General features: G+C 39.6%; 1 protein-coding gene across 3 annotated transcripts in view; it reads left to right on the top strand.

Moving 5' to 3' along the window:
- The window catches only part of spegb (striated muscle enriched protein kinase b), a 39,476-nt gene extending 18,532 nt beyond the window's left edge, over window positions 1-20,944 (top strand). For 2 of the 3 annotated variants that reach the window (XM_005925794.2, XM_005925796.2), the window contains exons 16-41: window positions 1,201-1,407; window positions 1,493-1,616; window positions 1,954-2,126; window positions 2,606-2,718; window positions 2,893-3,061; window positions 3,151-3,247; window positions 3,352-3,552; window positions 5,126-5,183; window positions 5,305-5,382; window positions 5,515-5,687; window positions 6,737-6,763; window positions 6,892-7,044; window positions 7,417-7,459; window positions 7,550-7,618; window positions 7,702-10,432; window positions 10,549-10,701; window positions 11,435-11,551; window positions 11,949-12,116; window positions 12,209-12,331; window positions 13,355-13,519; window positions 13,836-14,595; window positions 14,708-14,947; window positions 15,046-15,269; window positions 16,437-16,512; window positions 16,706-16,855; window positions 16,945-20,944. In XM_005925794.2, coding sequence (XP_005925856.1) covers window positions 1,201-1,407; window positions 1,493-1,616; window positions 1,954-2,126; window positions 2,606-2,718; window positions 2,893-3,061; window positions 3,151-3,247; window positions 3,352-3,552; window positions 5,126-5,183; window positions 5,305-5,382; window positions 5,515-5,687; window positions 6,737-6,763; window positions 6,892-7,044; window positions 7,417-7,459; window positions 7,550-7,618; window positions 7,702-10,432; window positions 10,549-10,701; window positions 11,435-11,551; window positions 11,949-12,116; window positions 12,209-12,331; window positions 13,355-13,519; window positions 13,836-14,595; window positions 14,708-14,947; window positions 15,046-15,269; window positions 16,437-16,512; window positions 16,706-16,855; window positions 16,945-17,200 — 6,848 coding nt within the window. In that variant the 3' untranslated portion in view covers window positions 17,201-20,944. The remainder of the gene's footprint in view (window positions 1-1,200; window positions 1,408-1,492; window positions 1,617-1,953; window positions 2,127-2,605; window positions 2,719-2,892; window positions 3,062-3,150; window positions 3,248-3,351; window positions 3,553-5,125; window positions 5,184-5,304; window positions 5,383-5,514; window positions 5,688-6,736; window positions 6,764-6,891; window positions 7,045-7,416; window positions 7,460-7,549; window positions 7,619-7,701; window positions 10,433-10,548; window positions 10,702-11,434; window positions 11,552-11,948; window positions 12,117-12,208; window positions 12,332-13,354; window positions 13,520-13,835; window positions 14,596-14,707; window positions 14,948-15,045; window positions 15,270-16,436; window positions 16,513-16,705; window positions 16,856-16,944) is intronic. The other variant, XM_005925795.3, reaches the window with a different exon arrangement.
- Window positions 20,945-22,996: the final 2,052 nt, after the last annotated feature.

Here is a 22,996-nt window from a genome sequence, read left to right on the forward strand (position 1 = left end):
TGTTATATTCAAGAGACAAAACAATATATTCCTTATTCTTAAGTTATTTATTGTTTTACACATTTAATGCAGAACATTCTCTAAGGTCTCTTTCAGACATGCATTTTAAAATATTTGTGTCTATCTCATCTTTCCATGAAAGTCTGACAGATTGTAATCTATCGCTTTCAACATGGAACAGATCTGAGCTGAGGGCCATTTGATCATAGACTGAATGTAAAAGATGGACCTTGCTTCTAGGTCTAAAAAGTAAAGCCAGTGCATTCTTTCTAATGTCCAGCAGAGGGCAACAGTTCTGGTTCCAAAAAAACACTGGGTTGTCTAAAACAGTGGTCCCCAACCCCCGGGCCACGGACCGGTACTGGTCGGTGAGTCGTTTGGTACCGGGCTGCGAAAGTTGAGGCTCGGTTGTGAAATTTATGGTTTTTATCAGTTTTTCCATGAAGGGCCATGAAAATATTGTCGGACATAAATGTTCCGTGGTGCAAAAAAGGTTGGGGGCTGTTGGTCCAAAAGACTATGAGCAAATTATCCCATTTCTCAGTTTCTCTGTTTTATGACCTCAGTATAAGATTTACATGATGTGTTTACGGTCTCATTTGCTACTTTTCTGTCTTAATAATAATAATAATAATAATAATAATAATATTAATACATTTTATTTAAAAGTGCCTTTCAGAACACTCAAGGACACTGTACACAGCAGAACAAAGCAAGCATAAAAACAGGCAGTTTACAAAATCATAAAACATAAAAATAAAATAGGAGAAGGGAAAAGGTTATGTTGGATAAGCTATCAAGCTAAGCTATTTTTTACTTAATGATTTTACTGATTTATTTATTTTATTATTTAAGTTTAAGTTTTCACAATATTCATTTTGTAAATTGTAGTCCCAAATGTGTCCGAATGAAAGAAAACAAAGTGTTTGACAAATGGCCAGGCTGTGAGTGTGATGTGTTCTTTCATTTCTGGGTAAGACTTACTCTTCTCTGGTTTTACAGCTGGGACACTGAAACAAGCAGCAGATTTCATTATGAAAAAACATCAAGAATAAATGCTAAAAATAACATACTGACACACTGTAAGGTGCTCCAGTTTTTACATGTTGTACTTTATGTACTTACTTCATATACTGCGTGATATAAAAAGGAATCATTGACCCAAAGCATTTTGAATCAAAAGCCTTTTTTTTCTTCCAGATCCCAGCTCTTTGATGTACGCCATCCAACAGCAAGCCTTAGGTTCCATCCAGTGGATCATCATAGCTTCAGGCCTGAAGGAGACAACTTACACCATCACAACACTCTCCAAAGGTGTGCGCTATGCTTTCAGGGTACTCACCATCACCTCCAAGGCTTTCAGCAAGCCCTCACCAGCTACTGACCCAGTGCAGCTCCTGGACAGAGGTAGGTTTGACTTTATAGATCATCCATTCATCCATCCATCCAGAACAAATCTGTTAAATATTACCTCTGTGGTTTATGTCTTCAGGTCCTTATGTGCAGGAGGCTCCAGTGATTATCGATAAGCCAGAAACTGTATATGTGATGGAAAACCAGTCGGTCACTATCTCAATGACTCTCAATCATGTTAATGCTTCAGTCATCTGGAAAAGGTTAGTTTCTGTCAATACACTTCATTTTGTTGTTTTTAGAAAAAGAGAAACTCAAGGAAATGAATGAGTTTTACTTTCAAATATATTCCTGACACATGAGAGAATCTAGTGCCGTTTGTCCCCTTTCTGACTTAGTACATAACAGGATACATGTACTGTTACTGGGAAGCATAAATACAGTATGACAGTATGCAAAGAGGCAGCTGCTTTATTCCCAGTGATTATCCAGGATTCCAGAGCAGTTAAGAAAGTCTATTATTATGTCCTGACTCAGTGACACTCTGCTGCCCTCCTTCCTATAAGTATCTGACCTGACTGAAAATGCTTTTGTTCCCAGGAGAGGAGTGGTCCTGGCCAACAAGCCAGGCCTATATGAGATGACAATGCCAGATGACGACCAGCACACGCTGAAGCTGCTGAAAGTGAAGAGCGCTGACATTGGAGAGATGGAGTTTGTGGCCTCCAATAAGTATGGCAGTGACAGCTGCAAATTCATTGTGGAGATGGCAGGTATAGATTTCAGGTAGACTGTGTGCATATAAATTATGAACATAGTCTCTGGGTTTAAAAGCAAAGCTTTTGTTGAAATGCAGTCTCTCTAATGGCCAGCAGGGGGCGACTGTTTCAAAAAGAAGTCGGATTGTTTAGAATTAAGGAAACTAGATTGCAGGACCTATGACTTCAGTTAACATGTTCCCTTAAGAGTTTATGTTTATAATGGGTTTATTCACTGGTGTTGATTCATTAGGTCTACAACATGATAATGATCTGAACTAGTGTCAAAAAGGAGGATGAAGTGTACTTTAGGGTGGACCTACTGTGAGTCCAGATCTCTGCTGTATCAGCATGAGTAGTCCCTCAGTTTCTCAGTCAGATCATCTCTGACATCTGCTTTCAGAATTCTAGTGATGGACATATTCGGAGACTAAGTACAAAATAACTGCAAATAATTGCCTCAAAATTAATTGAACTTTGTACTGTCATTACAGCTCCACCAACATTTGAGACCATTATGGAAGATTTGGATGTTTGTGCTGGGGATACCCCTCGCTTTGCTGTGGTTGTGGAGGGCAAACCCATCCCTGACATCTTGTGGTTCAAGGTTTCCATCCATTATAGTGTTTAATACAATGGCCCTGCATGACTAGTTATTCTTTACTGGTTTCTCTGTGCTGTTAACTAAATTAGTGAAATGGGAAATAACCATAAGAGTTTTTCGGGAGTTTTTAGCAAACGCAAGACGACCCGCTGTAAAACGTAGCATATTTGCTTTCAGAATGATATCCTGCTGTCAGAGAGCAGTCATTACACGTTTGTGTACGATGATAATGAATGCTCCCTGGTGGTTCTAAATGCTCGTCCGGAAGACTCTGGGGTTTACACCTGCACAGCAAGGAACTTAGCCGGATCTGTATCCTGTAAAGCTGAACTCACCGTTCATGAAGGTAAGAAGCCAGTCTGTCTGTCTGAGGTGTCAAAGGCTCTTGAATGAACAAATTGATGGAACTCATTTAATCTTTTATCTTTGCTGTAGCTAAAAGTAAAGAAGATCCCATCGACGATGAGGAAACTATTCTAAGGAAAATGCGCCGACTGACTGATTACTATGACATCCACAAGGAAATTGGAAGGTAAATCGGTTTTAAGAAAAGATCCCACAGCTGATGTGCACTGTTACTTGACAGTCTTTTTTCAACTAATAAGAAATTATGAAACTGATGAACTGTTTCTCCAGAGGTGCTTTTTCCTATGTGAAACGTGCGACCCAGAAGGCAGACAAGATGGAGCACGCTGCAAAGTTTATTTCCACGCGGGCCAAGAAGAAGACATCCGCTCTGAGAGAGATGAAGCTGCTTTCCAAGCTGGACCACGAGAGAGTGCTTTACTTTCATGATGCCTTTGAGAAGAAGAATGCTGTTGTCATCATCACTGAAATGTATCCACATTTAAAAGCAGTCAGAAAACAAACCTTCTGATGCTGAGTACTCAGTTAGCCTTAGTATAATATACCAGGTTTATGTTAAAAGAATATTTTAATATTGAATGCGTTATAACCAGTGATTGGAATAACTGGTAACGGCGTTACTTTTTTCAGTAACGAGTAATCTAACTAATTACTATTCCTATCGTTACAACTCCGTTACCATTACTAACAAGAAAATGCGGTGCGGTCGCGTTACTATTTTTCAACAAACAGACGGTTGAAGCTGCCTTCAGCTTACCGCATCTTATATCAGTTGCACGGAAGTAGCTGTAAGTAATTTGGGCCCTACAGCTTTCAGCAGCTGCGCGCGCTCCCGTGGGCGGCAATCACTTTCTCGCACAACAATCGCATGAGTGCTGCTGTTTGACTGAGGAAGAGTATAATAGTCATGGTAAGCCAATCACATGACCGCTTTAAGATGACAAAGCAACAAGGTGATATATACCAGTTTTTAAATTGTGTTGATAGGCCACGTAAAACCAGAGTCATGATAAACAATATATACGCGGCGTTTTTATCTCAATAGTTTCGTCACGTTTGCTGTCTAAGGACAGCGCAGCAAGCGCTCTCTGCTTATGAGCAAAAACAAACAAACAAAAACACAGGGGAAAAACAGAGAGAGCGAGTTTTGAGATGTGAGAGATTTGTGACGTTTAGCGTGTTTGGAGTGTGCAGTTAATGTGTTGTCTTGTGTAGTTAGTGTGTAGTGTTGTGGATAGTTTTGTGTTGTGTGTCAGAACAATGAGGCGACTGCTGTCTCCAGGTAGAAACAGGAGTGATACACCTGCTGCTGTCACACCTGCAGGTATCAGGCTGTGATGTTCTCCTTTATAGTGGACAAAAATATTTGGAGTGGCACAAATAATTTGTGTGGCATCTTATTGAATGCAGAACAGCTGATTGTTCTATAAATAGTTTGAAATGGTTATAAAGAAAAAGGGTAAAAGGTAAATGGCTGCAAATAACTTTGTTGTTTGCAAAACTTGTGCATTTTAAAATTGACAATTTATATTTGCATTTAAAATTATGAAATATGATTCAATAAACATGTTTGTGGTTGTTACAGTAAAAAATAGAACTTTTTTCTACTCTGATTTTATGTTTTTTGTCTGATTCTAGATCAGTTGTGTTAATAAAGTACGTCAAAATGAAAACATGACTGTAAATTCAGACACGTGAGGTTGTGCTGAAAAGAATGATACCAAACAAGGCAAAGTAAACAGTTTTTAAAGGTGAAATGTGGAGGAAACATCAAAAGTAGTTAAAAATGGCCAATTATACCCTGGACCCCAGAGGGTTAAACATTTTTTTAAGTAACACTATAGTTACTTTTTAAGTAATTAATTACTTTTAGAATCTTGTAACTCAGTTACTAACTCAGTTACTTTTTTGAAGAAGTACCTAGTAACTATAATTAATCACTTTTTGAAAGTAACTTGCCCAACACTGGTTATAACATAATAAATCATTTGTTACAAAGTGCATTTAATTTAACAAAAAGAAATGCCTTAACTGATCGTTAAAGATGCCACGAGGAGCTGCTTGACAGATTTACAAGAAAATCGACAGTAATGGAGTCTGATGTAAGGATCCCAATTTTTCACTAACTAAATACTACTTTTATCTATATTTTCTTATTATCTGATCAAAAAAATCTTCTGGTTTTTTTTTTTTTGTTTGTTTTGTTTTGTTTTGGACCATCAGGTTCGTTCATGTATTAGACAACTTCTTGAAGGATTGGACTACCTTCATCATTCGAACATCATACACCTGGACATCAAGGTAGATAAATAAGGGTACTCATTGTATTCTTCCATCATCTTGTGTGTCAGAAGGTTATTTTTAAATGATCATATCAGTTGCACTTTCATAGCAGACAGTGGGTTAGATATTATTTCCTAATTCTCTCATCAGCCTGAAAACGTCCTCATGGCGGACCCCCATGGTGATCAAATCCGACTTTGTGATTTTGGCAACGCGGTGGAGATCACACCTGATGATGCTCAATACTGCAAATATGGCACACCAGAATTTGTTGCACCAGAAATTGTCAATCAGAGCCCCGTGTCAAAAGCAACAGATATATGGTATGACTCAGTCACACTACACTAAAAAATAGGACAGAACCTTCCATGCGATTAGTGAAAATCAGAGGTAGCCCAATGATTGCACTGATTTGTTATGTATTTATTTTTTGTTGAAACCCAGTTGCAATTAGTTGCAGTGACCAGCTGGTCGCCCAGAGGCTGAACGTGCAACGCCCTCAGTCTCTGGTCAACCACTTATTTCTGTCCTGGTGGGTAGCAACCTGTCTCCAAGTAATCACAGTCTGACTCTGGCTAACTGATATCCCTCTCTCACAGATGGCCAAAGTTTTGCAAATAGCAGCTATCTAGTTTAAAAGAAAAATAGACACATTGTCAACACATTTCAGTTGATCTGAGACTGTCTGTACTGATGAGTGCAACTTGTCTGTGACGCATTTTCTTGCAACAGCGGACTACGCTCAACAGGTTGCCAGCTGGTTCTATTCTGGTTTTATTTTCTAAATAAGACCCCAACTCTGCCTTGCTTTTGAACCCTATATTTGATTTAAAACAGTAAATTTAAAAAAGAAAACAAAGTTGCCAATTCCCTACGTCATTTTGTTGCCATCTTGCAACAACTAAATCACTATTTGTGAAGGAATTTTTACATTTTTGTTTCACATTTATGAGGTTCTGGGAGAACTCTGAATTGAATTTCCTCCTGGGACTTTCTGTCTATGTTGACTGCAACAGTTTAGCAGTTTTGGAGGATTTATCACAGTTGTTTGTGAAGTTAGCACAAACACATTGCATTTAATTTCCAGCTTGACTGCATTCAATTGAAAACTAATAGCAGATAGAGGGCAGACTGATTCTTTCTTATTGCTGTTTTCTTTTGCTTTTAAGACAGCAGCTGTATGTGAGTAGTTGTACACCTGGTCCAAAAGCAGTTTCAAAGCCAATAAGATCATGGTGGTTCCAGTAATTTTGGTCATTCTGCTGTTTTCCCTAATCTGACTATCACAGTAGAAAAGCTTTAAAATACAGTACTTACAAATATTTGTTAATGTCCTGATCTTAAACACTGTATTTTTTCTTTACTTTTCTAGGCCTGTTGGAGTAATAGCATATCTGTGGTAAGGACATTTTTCATTAGTTTCAATTTTCCATAATGCTAAAAACCTTTTTCAGTGTGTTGGTCAGGACTACATCTAAGTTTCTTATTAAGTTTGTTATTATTAAATGCTATTATTTCTCTTGTCAGTCTCACCGGTGTATCTCCATTTGCTGGCGAGAATGATCGCAGCTCTGTACTGAACATCAGAAACTATAACGTGGCTTTTGAGGAGGGCATGTTTGCCGATCTTTGCCGAGAAGCTAAAGGGTTCATCATAAAGCTGCTGGTGGCTGACAGACTGTGAGTAACACCGCTGTATCTCTTTTAGTCCAAGTTTCAATACTTGCAAACAGTTATGTGTCAACCACAGTAAAATCCTGACTTGATGGATAACTGTCATCAGTTATTATGTATCATCGAATGTCATACATCAAATATAATAATTTATGAAAACAGTCATATCCAAGTCAACAACACTGAGTTAATGATCAGAAGTATAAAGATTTGTCATTACATATTATTTTTATTCACTATACTGAGCTTGAATTTAATAAAATTAAAATCAAAGATTTTTGTTTCAGCATTTCCAGAATTTTGTCTGATACTTATTTATCACATAGCCTATCGCAGATTTATTTATTTTCAGTTTTCATATTTGTTTTATCATTTTAGACGACCAGACACCCAGGAATGTCTCAGACACCCCTGGTTCAAGGTATGAATAAGTGATATCCATTTGGCAATTCTTAGTAAAGTCCCATTTCTCATTTATTTGTTTTAAATTTCATGTCCATTTATTGTACAGACCCTTAGTAAGGGGAAGGCCATAAGTACAGAGGCCTTAAAGAAATTTGTATCTCGCAGGAGGTGGCAGGTGAGATGGGTTGTAATTCTTTATTACTGCATGTTGCAAGGTCACATTGTGGTACTTATTTTGTCACATTTTCCTTTTTTTAGCGTTCTCTGATCAGCTATAAATCAAAAATGGTCATGAGGTCCATACCCGAATTGCTAAATGATTCCTCCAGCCATGTTTCCATCGCAATTCCCAGGCACCTTAAAGAGGGTTCGCCACCACCATCATCTTCCTCTGATTCTGATGAGGACATAGATGAACTACCTTTTATTCCAATGCCACTTAACATGGACTTCTCTGGATCAAGGATGTCACTGAATGACATTCAGACCGATGAGCAGGAGGCAGGGAAGCAGAACGGAGCAAGTACCTGGTCTGGGTCTTCTGTTCAAGGCCAGGAGGCAATGGAGTGTGATCCTAAAGAAATGGATAAAGAAGGACTTGAAGTGGGAGGCAAAGGCCGCCTGAGGAAAAGATCATCACAACCCAATGAAAAGGGTTCTTCAGATGAGGAAGAATCACCTGCTGAATTGCCCCAAAAATCAGAGCTGTCTAGAAAACCACTGAGACGGGGTTCAAGCATGGAGTCAGACAAACCAGAAGGTGGACGACGAAGAGGAGAGCTAAGGCGTGGTGGCTCAGCTGATAGTGCATTGATGCTTCGGATTACACCAGAAGAAGCACCTGGAGAAGGAAGTCAAGATGATGGCAGAAGAGTTCTGAAGAAAGCTGTCTCGATGGAACTACCAAAAAGGAGCACCAGCCCAGGAACTGCCAAGATGAGCCAAGAAGACTATGCTCTCAAACTGGAGCTGATGAGGCAACGACTGCTTCGTGGTGGCTCTGTGGACAACAAGATGAGTGGACTGAGAGGACCTCTGTTGGAAACATTAGGAATGGGAGATGAAAAACGTGCAGTGTCCTCAGATCGGTATTCTCGTACAGTCCGTTTGGGCCCACCTCCACTAACAAGAGCTGCATCCAGTGATTTCCCAAGGGATGAAGTTCCTAAACCAAAAGTTTTGCGCAAAAGCACTTCTTTCAGTCAGGGGGATTCAGAACCCATACCTTTGCACCGCCGTTCAGGAGCGCCTCTGGAGATTCCCTTGGCACAGATAGAAGAGAGAAGGCTCAAAGAAGCTATATCTATGTCATCTCTAACAGAGCAAACCAAGCTAGACTCCCGCCCAGTGACTCCCAGGGAGCCTTCACCAAAACCGCCAACACCAGAGTCTGTTTTGCAGGAAAGTCCAACCAAAACTGAGAGTGAGGAATCGTTTATGGAAAAAGAGATAAAGCCAGATGAGACTATAAGTGAAAAGATGGAAGGGCTGACCACAGATAGCAATTTTGATGAGAGATCAAGCACCAGTGGATTCTCAGAGAAGGACATGAGTATTTCAGAAGAACCAATGATGGAATCAGAGTCTGTAGGTCAGAGAATTCCTACACCTCCTTCTATGGTCCAAAGTCCTGCATTAGAAGAGAAAATGGAAGAGGAAGAAGAGGGAGAAAAGAAGCATGAAGAAAAGGAAGAGTTAATGAAAGAAGAAGAGGAAAGAGTTGATACTGTCACTGAATCAAACACTAAGGAAAACGTAAAAGATGTTATAGAACATATAGAAGAGAAAGTAACTATCCCTGAGAAATCCCCTGAGGTGACAATAACCACAAGCTCATTTATGCTGAGACCAACACAAGAATATTCCACTTCCCCAGGAAAAGTTGTTTCAACGTATGCGACACCCTCGCTTCCTGCTCGAGTTGTTCTGCCAGATGGAAGGACTTCAGCATATGCCAGTATAATGCAGACTATGATGGTCCCCACACTTCAGCCACTCAGTGAGCCACCGCTAGGCCCTTCTACACCTGTTGTTACTCCAACGATTTCATCATCCCCAGTATCAACGGGTATATCTTTCCCTGCCAGCTCTGAAATACCTGGTCCACCAAAGCCAGCCACCGTTTCAACCACTGAGCACCCTGCTGTATATTCCAGAGTAGCATCACCAGAGATGATAACAAAAGAACCCACTCCACCCAAGACTGTTACATATTCTTCAGCCCAAGAAGGGCTTTCAGCAGGAGCAGACCTACAGGATATCACCTCTGAAGAGGTCTTTGAGGCACGCTTTAAAAAACGTGAATCTTCTCTCACCAGAAGTCTGAAGTTTCTGTCACGCTCAAAGCAAGATGATGGATTACAAGCTGCTGCAGATTCTACAGAGAAAAGTGAAGAGATATACAGACCTGGGCCAACGGGTGCACCTTTAGAATTAAAACCAAGAAGACTTGAGGAGAAGTCAAAGTCAGTCCAGGATCTTCGTGAAGCTCAAAAGGACCAAGGCTTTATGAGAAGGCTCTCAATGCGCTTGAAGAGGACTCCATCAACAGAGCGCAAAGAGGAAATGATGAAGGAAGATGATTCTGTTGCCTCGAGACGTAGGCTTTCTTGGACTCTGGGCCGAAGAGGGTCTCAGGAGAAGAAAGAAGTAGAGATGTCAAGAATGGATGGGGGAACTGATAGATTGGTGGAAAATGATGAAAAAGAGATTAAGAAACCAAATGAATCTCCAGTGTTGGCAATGCGCAGGAAAATTGAATCAACAGTTGCTGGGATCTCTACAAGAATCCGCAGCTACTCAGAGGAGAGAAGAGCATCAGAAGACAAGGAACCCAAGAGGACACCCATTCTTTCCATGCTTCGTCGTTCAACATCAGAGAGCCGTGCAACGAAAGTTCCTCAGAACCAGCTAGCATCTCAGGCCACTAATGGTGCCTCAACCGAGTCTCTAGAGTCTATGTCCAGCCTAAAATCAGACACAGCGAAGGGTATGTCCAGTTACCTTTCCATTTTGAATCAATATTTTACCAGAGGACTATCTGTTGTACTTTTTTAAGAGTGATGTAATTTATGAAGCTTTTCTTTCCTATTTCTTTTCTTGTAGCAGGCTTGGAGGCTGAGCGCAGATCCCGCTGGGATCGATGGGGCCTGACTAGAGGGAGGCGAGATAAGACAGTATCACAGCCTGACATACCAACAGCAATCTCTCGAGATAGTAGTTCCTTACGTTCACGTCAATACTCTAAACTGGCTTCTGGTAAGTTATATAAGAGTGTGCATAAAGTATTTGGGTAAGGCAATGATGACATTTAGTATGGGCCTCCTTTTTATTTTAATAGGAAGACCACTTACTTATATGTAGCCCTTAAATACGAAGCTACAGCCAGCAGACACTTCACTTTCTTTACCAGACCAGAAATAAAACCAAACATCACCAGCAGAGAGTGGATCTGTGACATTATTGTCACCGTGCAATAGTGGTATTTTAGAATGTGACAGTTTCCATCTGCTTGGTCAAAATGCTTGTGACTAAGAAATATATTTTTTCTCACTAAAATATAGTTACTTAGCAAAATGTGTATTTCAGTCAGACTGGGAAGCCTCAGGCACAAAAAGCAGCAGCAAGACCCCATTACAAAAAAATGCAACCATCACTTGCAACAAATAAGCCAAAAACAGCATTAAAATAACAAGGTGGCAGTGGGTTGTAAAGCATCTTGCAAAGGCTACAACAGCCACAGACATGCTATATTAGTCATATAGTTAATAGTTATCTTGAGATACGTTATATTTTAAATTAACATTATGATGTAAATAGGGTTTTATACATGACATTTGCCAATAGGATGTACAGAAATGTATTTGCTGAGGCCTCAGATATGCTCAATTTCAGATTTTTAAAAAAATTACTTCATAATCATAACTGTTAGTTTTACCTTTCATCATACAGTATTTCTGCAATTAATTATTGTAATGTCTTCAACTTCCAGATTTCCCTCCAGTATTCCATATCAAACTGAGAGATCATGTGCTGCTGGAGGGAGATCCAGTGACACTCAGCTGTTTGCCAGCTGGAAGTCCCCACCCACACATTACCTGGATGAAAGGTGAGGATCTTTAATGTGAATAAACAGTAGTGTCTTAGTGAGGGTAATACATGTGCATGTGAATAGAATCATTCTGTTTGCATTTTGCAGTAATTTGCATAATTCCTCTAACATCCATGAGTGCAGAGACACATTATGTTGCATATTGATGCAAATATGATGTAATTACAAATGCTACATACAGTGAACATAAATGTTGCTGTAGGTAAAACAGCTGAGATTATTCTTGAATGAGTTGTTATGCCAGTATCATGTTCTTTGGAGTGGTATCCTTAAGCAGCATAAATGGGCTCAAATTTACAACCTGACACAGGGCAAGTAAGAAAAGGGTAGGTAAGAAAAAGGAAATAAATATTGACCTTCAAAATTCCCTCCCTGTGCATGTGTGCTTTCTCAGACAAGAAGCCCCTAGAGATTGATGCCAGGATGAATATGATTGCTTGTCCTGATGGGAGGCAGCTGCTGATGATAATGCAGACCACCAAAAAGGACGCAGGGGTTTATGAATGTGTGGCTACGAACCCGCTGGCCTCAGTATCAAGCTCTTGCACAATATCTCTTGCACGTAAGAAATGAGACATTGTTTGAGTCTTTGAAGAAGTACATTTACTTTATCCCAACAGTATTACTAGTAATACTAATATATTTGTTTTACAGGCCTGCCCAACCGTCCTGGGACTCCAGAGATTCCTCAGAAGTACAACAACACTGCACTGGTTCTGTGGAGGCCTTCAGACACAATGGCTCCCTGCACATACTCTCTGGAGAGGCGAGCAGAGGGTCTGTGTTTGCAATAATTCTGTAATCTAGATGAACACTGCTGTACATCCATTGTTAGATTTATTAGACCTATCCTAAGTAACTCTCCAAAAGCTGATTCTGTTCATCTAGACGTAGCGTTTTCAGTGGGAGAAACGTTTCGTTACTCATCCAAGTGACTTCTTCAGTCTCAGCTGACTGCAGGTTTCTTATAAACAGTACATTTGCATAATAGGTGAAACCAGCCCACTGAAGGAACAATGGGCTGGGAGGTCACCTTCATCATAATTATGCAAATTCTCATGACCATTGATCAAAGACCACTGATCAGTGGCCATGAGTACCATTCACAGAGAGTTGGGGAATGGCTGCAATCACAGCATTGTAAGATGGTGAAAGATGAACCCTTAGGCCCCCTCCTCGGTTAAAGATGGTCTTTCCCTTTTCACAGAAATGGCCTCCTTGACTCCGCGCTCAAACCAGCGTTCCTCCCTGTCCAGGATGTGTACATCCTCATCATTGAAAGAGTGTCCACAGGCCTCTTTCAATGATAAGATGCATGATTGAGAATGCATCAAGACGATGTCCTAAGTAACCCTTTCAAAACCTAAAACTGAGGTTTTGAAAGGGTTACACTGAACAAACTTGGGTCTCAAACAAGCACAGAAAAACACATGTATTGCATATATATTTCATGAGATATGGCGAGTGACAAAGAGGAATTGCAACTAGAATCCCAGACACTGTATATCTCTATTTGGTTGCCATGTATTCATTAGGGCATATTAGGGCATATCTAATTGGCCCTTGGGGATAAAGTCTTTCTGATTCTGATTCTGATATAGGCTTTAAGCTAAGAACACTTGATCAAGTATCATAAGGAGACACACTAATGTGTTTTAGGTGTACTTGTGTTTAACTCTTGAGCATGTCTTTTTAAATTAAATTAAATAAAGACAAAAAACCTCAGTCAAAGGTAGTATTTAATTTCATACTGCTACTTTAAGCAAGTGATCTTAATATTCCTTCCACATCTGTCCTCAGGTGAGAACAACTGGCTGATTGTGGCCACTGGGATAGCAGACTGTTATTACAATGTGACTGACTTACCAGCAGGGGGCTCCTTCAGATTCAGGGTGGCATGTGTCAACAAAGCTGGCCAGGGCCCCTACAGCAACCTCTCAAAGGTCTTGAGCATGGATGCCTCAGGTATTTACAGAAAACCTTCAATTGTTTTACATACCCTTATCAATGAAATAATTAAAGAACTTTCAAAACTGAAAGATTTACATTTGTATCTATCGTTATTGTTGTTGTTGTTGTTGTTGTTGTTGTTGTTGTTGTTGTTGTTGTGCTCAGCTCATTATAGAAGGTTATATTTTTATGTGTATAATTTTGTTTTTGATGGAATAATATATATGACAAATTATTCGACTCCACTTGAGGTAAAACAAACCTCTGTGTTGTATTTGTTGCATTAATGCATAAAATCAAGTAGCTTCTTGCCTTTTCTTGTTTTTCATAGAACCAGCTAAATCCAGTGCCACAGTAGTGGTGAAGACTGTTCCTGCAATTTCTCCTCCTCCCCCTGCTGTAATGATGTCATCCATGAAAGTGCCTCCCATGAAACTAGCTCCCAGTAAATCCACAACAGTGACGAATGCTCAACTTGCCCCTCCATCAACATCAGCTCCTGCTCCACCTTTGGTTAAATCTGCCTCTCCAGTAACCATCAGTCCTGCTGTTAGTACTGCCCCGGCAGAGCCGGCTCCTGTTAAGACCACAACAACTGCCCAAGCCACACCAGCCAAAGCCAAGAGCTCTATTAGCATCAGTGTGAGCAAACCCCAGACAAAGCTGACACCCCCGCCTGTTGTTCCACCCAAACCTCAGAGTCCAGTACATACTGTCCCCCAGTTGATCAACAAACCTCCATCCCCTGTTCCACCACCGGCACCTATAATAGGGAAACCTATTTCATCTGTGCCAATGTATGTGCCAGCTGCCACTGCTCGTGCTACTCCACCTTCCCAAACTACTTCCACCCCAACAACTACCACCCCTTCAGTCACTCCCACAACCATCTCCCCACCTGTGGTGGTGGTGCAGAGCTTGACACCAGTGTTGCAAGGAGGGGACACTCACACTATCCCATCTGGCCGGATCACTCCATCAGGACGGATCACGCCATCAGGACGTAGGACCCCACTGGGGAAGCCTGGAGAGGGATCTCTGCGTCAGGGAGTTCCACAGAAACCGTATACATTCATGGATGAGAAAGCAAGGTGATAAGTTTTGTAAAACATTTACGGTCTGAATTAGCAGCTATTTATAATTGACACAGAGAATTTTCTGTGCTTTTCCATTGGAAGTTTATATCATTTCTTTCTCATGCAGAGGTCGGTTTGGTGTGATCCGTGAATGTCGGGAGAACGCCACAGGCAACCTTTTCATGGCTAAGATTGTTCCATATGAGGCAGACAACAAGCAGGCAGTGCTGCAGGAATATGACATTCTCAAGTCGCTTCATCACGAAAGGATCATGGCTCTACACGAAGCCTATGTCACGCCACGCTACCTGGTGCTTATCTCTGAGTACTGCAGTGGGAAGGAGCTGCTCTACAGCCTTATTGATAGGTATGATTTGATAGGTCATTTTTAGCACTATCCATAAACGAGTGCCCTAAACTGTTCTACTTGGAGTGCTTAAGAAGCTGTTTAATCGTGTCTCTTAGATTCCGTTACTCGGAGGACGATGTGGTAACCTACGTCGTGCAGATCCTCCAAGGTTTGGACTACCTCCACGCTCGACGCATCCTCCACCTGGACATCAAGCCGGACAATATCATTGTCACCTATATGAATGTCATCAAGATCATTGACTTTGGCAGTGCTCAGACATACAACCCTCTGTTCCTGAAGCAATTCAGTCCTCCTGTTGGAACACTGGAGTACATGTGTAAGGATTTTTGTTTTTTAACAGTGCAATGGAAATAATACAATGATGACAATAATAACTATAGAAAATCTTATGATAATAAATTCCTTAATTAGAGTTCAACTTAAAAGGCTCAAAACCATGAGAGTGCCTTGAAGCAGCTGCTGCTGTGATTTGACGCTATATTATGAAAATGGAATTGAAATTAAAGAGAGCGGAGAACCACCAATCATGACAGTTTCTGTCTAATTGCTCGACACAGCAGAGCAATCAAGAGTTTAAACGACAGATATTTTACTTATAAGTGGATGAAGACTAAAACAGAGCTGATAGGGAGCAAATATTGAATTTATTTTCATCTGAAAACCTTCAGCATATTACAAAATGAATGCTGTTCTTTTTAAGTTTAATGAGCATGTAAGCCAATGTTTGCTAAATGTAAGATAACTTCATACAGAGAAAATATTTTGTATGTACTGAAAGCAGGATGTACATAAATGGTTATAAATCAGTCATTTGACTCACTTTTTTTGCTATAATGAACTTCAGTAAAGGTAGTGGCTATACAAGTGTGGCCTTTCCACCCATGTTATCTTTGGGCCAACAGATAATCAAATTGTCATGAGATAATTCATTTTCTCAGTGTTTAACGAGCTGCCCCTACAGCAGTATTAGTTAACTTACAGTTTTAGCCAACTAGCTGGCTTGAAAGCAGTGTGAAATATCTGAGTCAGTTGACACTGTCAAGTGAAACTGACCATACAAGTTGATTTATGTTGGAACTTTTTTTTTTCTAAAAAAAAAAAAAAAAGATTTATGTTGGAACTACAAGAGGGTCCTTGGGATTGTTTTTCATTTATAAGAGAGCCTTTGATTATACTACTCAATATATATGTACTGAATAACTGATGGTTTTAAACCAACGCGGTTAAAGAATAACAACTGTGCATTTAAATATGGACTTTGTCTTTTGGATATATTATAACTATAATAGATATATTATAGTTTTCTTAAGCATTTTAAATAGATAAAAAAAAACCTTTGTGTACGTTATGTAATCTTAACTGTGGCCATTTATTAGAAAAGAAATTATAACACACACAAACGAAAATCTAAGTCAAAGTGATAAATGAAAGCTCTTAGTACACACAGATAATAAAGGCCGTGAATTTGTCCTTTTTCTTGCAGCTCCAGAGATGTTGAAAGGGGATGTTGTGGGCCCACCAGCTGACATCTGGAGTGTAGGCGTGCTTACTTTCATCATGTGAGTATTGCTTTCACAGCTTCCACCCTCTGAGTTCTCTTTAAATAGAAATATATTTGTGTTCTTTATAAAAGATCAGGCTTATGATTAAGAATGGTCTGCTACATTTGTATTTTTAATTTCAAGACTTTTTAGGTATTATTCTATTATATATTTCTTTTGCTAGTATGAAATCTTCCTCCTGATTTTTCAGGTTGAGCGGCAGGTCGGCTTTCATGGATAATGATCCTCAGGAGACTGAAGCCAGAATCCAGGCAGCAAAGTTTGACCTCTCTAAACTTTACCAGAATGTGTCCCAAAGTGCCTCTCTGTTTCTTAAAAAGATCCTCTGTAGCTACCCATGGTAAGCTGAATAATGGATTCTTCTCATTTTTGCCGTACTTTGAAAGTATTGCCAATTTGTAATATTTGGCTCCTTGTCATGCTCAACAGGGCCCGTCCATCCATCAAGGACTGCTTCAGCAACTCCTGGCTTCAAGATGCCTACTTGATGCGCCTTCGTAGGCAAACTCTTACCTTTACAACCACCCGTCTCAAGGAATTCTTGGCTGACCAGCAGCGCAGGCGAGCGGAGGTGGCAACCAAGCACAAAGTTCTCCTGCGGTCTTACCAGAGCTCGCCACAAACCCCCACTAGCCCTGCCACACCGAATGTGCCAGTATCACCCACTGCACCTGTCACCGAGTGAAAAGAACTCCCACACCATTGTGGCAGGACTTCGTGGTGGGAATGGGGGGCAAACATCCTCCAAGCGAGATAAAACTTGAGGCTACAGTGAGGTGGTCCCTCCAGGTCTGACTTGAACTTGATCAGAAGAAGAAAAACCCACAAAACCAGCAATGGCTGTGATCTACAGAAACATAATTTCTATTTCTAATCTGGTTCTAAAAGAGAATCTAATGCATTAAGGAACTCTCTGAAAGAGCCTGACTGCATTTTGTATACCGTGAACCTTGTTCATACAGGGCAGGCTGTTCTTTTCAAGCTAGTACCTCAAGGTTTGTAACTTTGCAAACATTTTTGAATTAATTCCTTTCTTACTGTTGGCTGAACATTGTAAAGAGAGGAAAAACAAATACAGTGTGGTCACCGGCCATAATTTAGTAGAAAACCTCATTTAATTCCTCAGCAAAAAGCTCTTAGCACAACTTTAAAATAAGGGATAATCTACACAATTAAAAGTACATATTGAAACAACTGACACCTTTGTCACTGGAGCACATCTAAAATAGTAGTCTATAGTTGATATTCTAATGTTTCCTGACCAGAATTTTTAATGCATTATCATCCCATGGCATCAGATAATGCTGTTTTTGTCAGATGCTGCCAGAATCTTCTCTCTGTTGCACAGAGGCAGGGATGGTATTGGCCACAGAGAGGTAGCAGTTGTGTTTCAGAGATATTAGATATTAGGATGGAGGTGTAGCAGTGGTAGGAGACCCAGGTTCACGTCAGATTGAAACTTTTGTGTTTACTACACGTTTTGGGGGTTTTTTGTTGTTTTTTTTTCATTTGCTGATTTGTTTTGGGTGTGGTGGTGGAGTGGGTAGCACTGTCCCCTCACAGCAAGAACATTCAAACTTCCTTGTCTTTGACTTTCTCTGTGGAATTCCCATCTTCGCCATGTTCCTGCATGGGTTGACTTGGCTATTTTAAGTGTGTTACAGTAGTAGATGTGAGAGTGTGTGCCACAAACCCACGTTGGATAAACACTAAAAAAGAGGGATGGCTGAATTTTCTGGTTAAGTTTAGTTTAGGAGTAAGAAAAATGACTGGCAAGGTGGAGCTGTGGTTAGCATGGTTGTTCACAGCAACAAGGTTCTGAGTCTGAATCTGCCATCATTCTATGTGGACTTTGTGTGTTCTGCCTGAGCCTGTTTGGGGTTTCTCTGGGTACCCCTGCAGATGTTTCTTCCCACAGGCCAAAATAAGTAGTTAAGAAAATGGATGGGTGATGGGTAAAATATACATAACATTTACCCTGGATGTCAAAAAATGAGTTCGGAGTGTCAGTCCTGTCTCATAAAGGCCACAGTCCAGAGTATCAGGGCACAGATGATGAACAATGCCTTGTGTGTGACCCAGCGATGTCTGCAGCTTTGACAAAACAGCATTAATGAAAGCCAAGGTAAGGAGAGAGGGTTGTAAATGCACTGAATTATGTCTAATTCTGTGTCCTTGATTTAAACAAAAGTCACTCTCCAAACCCACAAACGAGTTTAGGGAATTGTAGTGGTATGATTGTGCTGTTGGCACTTCAGTGATTTTAAAGACTGTAGCAGTTCCAGAAAGTTTTTGTTTGTTTGTTTGTTTTTAAAAATATGTACTGAGTTAAGAGGAAACTCTGGTGGCTTCTCTACAAGGGCTATTAGAATAGGACACTTGTCTGCATTTTTCCCCTTTCCTTGTGTTCTTAGACAGCACGGTAATGATGATCTCATTCTCAAAAGCAGAATTTACTTTTTAAATTTCTTATCCCGTTGTCATCTTTGAGCTTCCATATGAAACTGTTTTCCTCCCAGTGATAATGTGGACAGTTTTGCAGGGCAAATAGGCATTAGTTTCTTCACCACAGATAAGCTGTCATTGGCTTAAAGTAAACTCTTTTACTCAAACCGCAACGAGATACCTAAGCCACAAAGAGATACTCATATCTGAGTTTTACAAAACAACTTTCGACATGTGTAATGAAGTTTTACTAACATCAAAAACACTTAATCACATCTGAAAAAATTCAGGGGATGAAAGGGAAACTGAAGCATTTTAGGAACCCACCGGGGTATCACGGTCCCCCAAAGTGCCCTTGAAGAGCATTAATCAGCAAAAAATAAAAATTAAATAATAGACGTTACTGAGTGTATTAGTCCTTATTTTAGTGTTTTTAATTACCAACAGCTACTGCTTTGAGAAAGCAGCTTGCTTCATTGTTTTTAAAGAATGTAGGCTTAACTGGCAAAACCTTTTTTTTAATATATAAAAAGACATAAAATCGTTATAATTAGCATTAAGCTGACCCTAAATTATGTATAGCCTCAATTATATGTTTCCATGCTATACAAGCATACAAGACACCATAAGCACTAATAGCATAAATTCATCATATGAGCCCCTGAAGACCATAATAAACATCGGATCACAAGAAGTAAAACCTTTGGAAAATCTAGTGGTTCTCAAGATGTGGGGCAGGCCCCAATTATGGGGCTTAGAGCCACTGCAGGTGGCTTTATACAATATGGAGTGAAACTAAGTTGAATCAATATTATTTATGAAAAAAAATGAAAGAGTTTGCAGATACAACTGTGCATCTACTCTACTCACTCATTTATTTCATTGAAGTTGAAATAATTGAAATGTAAACTTTCTCAAGTGGGGCATGCCAGAAAAAGTTGTCTATAAAAGATATATTTAAGTATGGATATCCATAAATATGCAGATCTAAATATATGTTTTAAATATAATATACACAGTAAATTATGAAAACCAGGCTCTGTAACTGCTTTATTTTCAGAGAAAAAAATATAATAATATTCCAAACATTTGTTTGGAATCTGTCCTCTTAGAGTCAGCACATTGGCTCTAGCACTAAACTGAACACAGATTCTATCATTTTATGGCACATCAAAGGCTAATTTGCTTTTTTATAATATATGCTTTCCCCTTTGGGGGTAAACTAAGTTTTCAGACCAGAACATTTGATTTTTGATGCTGTTGCTTTCATACGTACTGATATCAAGCACAGATTTGCTCACTTAACTCAAAGTGTAACACTTATGAGAGTTTAGATCCATTTGTGGACAGTTTTTCGGGTGTTTAAAAGCTGCTTCATACATAAAATCATGAGTTGTTTTACTGTGTATTAACTGACAAGTAGTTGGTAATTCTATGAAATTATTTCACTATTGCTTTATTGTCTAATGCTATTGCTAGATAAATACTGCCCTTCTGCAGCTCTTGTCTTCTTTGGCTCCTTTTCCTATGCAGAGTATAATCACTAAGGAAATTGTTTCAAACCTGAATGAAAACATGCAAGTCCTGCATGAAATGCAACGTTGCATTAAATCCTAAATGTCTGTGCAATTTATAATAACTTTATTTGTTCATCTTTTAAATGAAATGACAGCTGTTTGTAAGCAGACGACACAAGAGCGCTCTACATTTTGTATTAAAATTTTGTGGAATGTGTTGCAGTGCCTCGTGACAGATATTAGACTCACAGAGATTGTAGTTTGTCAAAAAGAATGACTATTTCTTTATTTTGATAATATGACTGTGGCCGCTTTGTGTGCGTGTGTCTTTTGCAAATTGTTTATTTATTGAGTGACTGTATTTGTTACGGCTTCTGCTTTTTATCTGTGAAACATTTGAATCTGGCATGGAAATGGCATGACAGTTGTTAAGATTAAGAACAATAAAGGAAATGTGACAAATATAAGGGAAAACTTGCCATCTTCTTGGCTGAAAACTGCATGTACGACCATGCTGAAAATGGTATACACATCACGGCTGATCCATAAAGAATTACTGAGTGTGGTAAGTCCAACCTTACACCACTCCATCTGCATCACCCTGAAGACCAACAACTATGTGCTTATTTTCACCCTGGGGAGATCCATATTCCAGAATACTCCCTCTACTATAACTAAACTATGAACTGCTTCAGTGATTCTCACGAGTATTTGATTTCTATATGAAGATGGGAAAATATCTTTGGAACATATGTTGCGCATCTTCAATCAATCTCATCATGTGTAGTAACCAAAGGAGAATGAATGACTGTATGACACAATACTTACTGCTTATAAAGCATCAGATTTCTTAGGTTTGCTGACTCTGTAGTGGATCTGAAGCTGTGTGTATCTTTGACAGGATCTCCAAGGTAAGAAGAGAGGGAATAAGCTATAAAGAAATGCTGCAAGAGAAATTTCCGGTCAGACTAGTTTGGAAATTGTTAAATAAATGTTTACTATCTCTTTCCGCTGCAGATGTCCAAAGCTGAGACTTCACCCCCTCCAGGGTGCAATACTTAATTATTATTAATATTATTATTAGGCATTATATCGCGGACACAGGTAAGAGAATCTTTAATTCTTGTTGGTGTCACTGACAATCAAGGAGGTTTTGAGGCATAAGAAATGTTTAAGATGCTTGTTTGCTGGATTTTTTTACCCCTTAAGAACCGACAGTGCAACAACATATTCACTGGATGGACTGACTTGTCTCATGAAGTCTACATTGCACCAGAAACACCTTCAAGAGATTGTACCTATGTCCTCAAACCTTTTAGACTCACTGAACTTATAACTTATTACTTGTTATAAATGCCTATATTTCTCATCTAGGTCACATAAAGAGCGGCAAGAGAAAGGCCCTCCTAAGATCCTGCAAGACCTCAGAGATGTGGTCCTTGTTGAAGGCAGCACAGCAAAGCTGAAGTGTAGTGTTAGCGCTTTCCCGGACCCTTTCATTGTCTGGTACAAGGATGGCAGGATGGTAAAGGATTGAAGGTTGGTCCCAAGTACTGCTATGTTTTTGAAGACCCTGATGTATTGGCACTTGTGGTCTGGTTATGATTATAAGATTTTTTTTTTTTTAATTTTCTTGATTATGACATGAAGAATTTTTAAAATAATCACTGATGAGAACTTTGCCCCACATGTCAGATACAAAGGTTTACTCTTGCTGATTAATGTAGAATCATGTGGTTCACAGAGTTAATCTGTCCCAGTTCCTGCTAAGAATTCTAAAGACCCAGATAACATCAAGACCAAGAGAGGGACAACAGTGGTACTCAAGGCTGAAATAAGCAGACAGCCTCCTCCAGTCGTTGTCTGGCTCAAAGTAGTTGCTAGCAGATTTCTGCACTTGCACATAGTTTGCATGGAAGACAATGACTTGTCTTCAAACACTCGCCAAGTTCTCGCAGAGTATTAGTGAAAATGTGAAAAATGTGACACAAACTGGAAACAGAGACCATCCGCCTTCAAGTAAAGTTGGGCCATTTGAAACATGTTGGCTGAAAAGGTGAGACACAACTTTTACTTTGAAGGTCTTCTGCTAAAATGATCACAGGGAAGTGTTTACCTCTATGACCAGTTTTACCTAATAACACCCAGTAACCATTCGCCAATCAGATGGTAAGTACATATTTTTTCCCTAGCAACTAGAGATTTCCAGGTGGTTGCCAAATGGTCTCTGGGCCCATGTGACTGAGATTGCAGTTTTTCCACTAGCATCCAATCACTTCATTAGTCTATTCAATATAAATACTCCCATTCCCCTCTATGTGTTGCCAGGTTGTCTTGTTTCTATTTCTATCCAGCAATTTCTTGCATTCACTTAATTTCCTTTTTATTAATAACTTGAATGCCTCCATGAAAGCGCATTTATTTGCTTTTGCCTTTCATTAAAGATCTGACCTTTGGAATTGACCAAAGACGGGACTTTATGAGCATTTGGGTCCTTGTGTGTTCCCTCAAACCATTAT

This window comes from Haplochromis burtoni, unplaced genomic scaffold (genome assembly GCF_018398535.1).
Source record: "Haplochromis burtoni strain Fernald_Lab_line unplaced genomic scaffold, NCSU_Asbu1 Contig_87, whole genome shotgun sequence".
Classification (NCBI taxonomy): Eukaryota; Metazoa; Chordata; class Actinopteri; order Cichliformes; family Cichlidae; genus Haplochromis; species Haplochromis burtoni.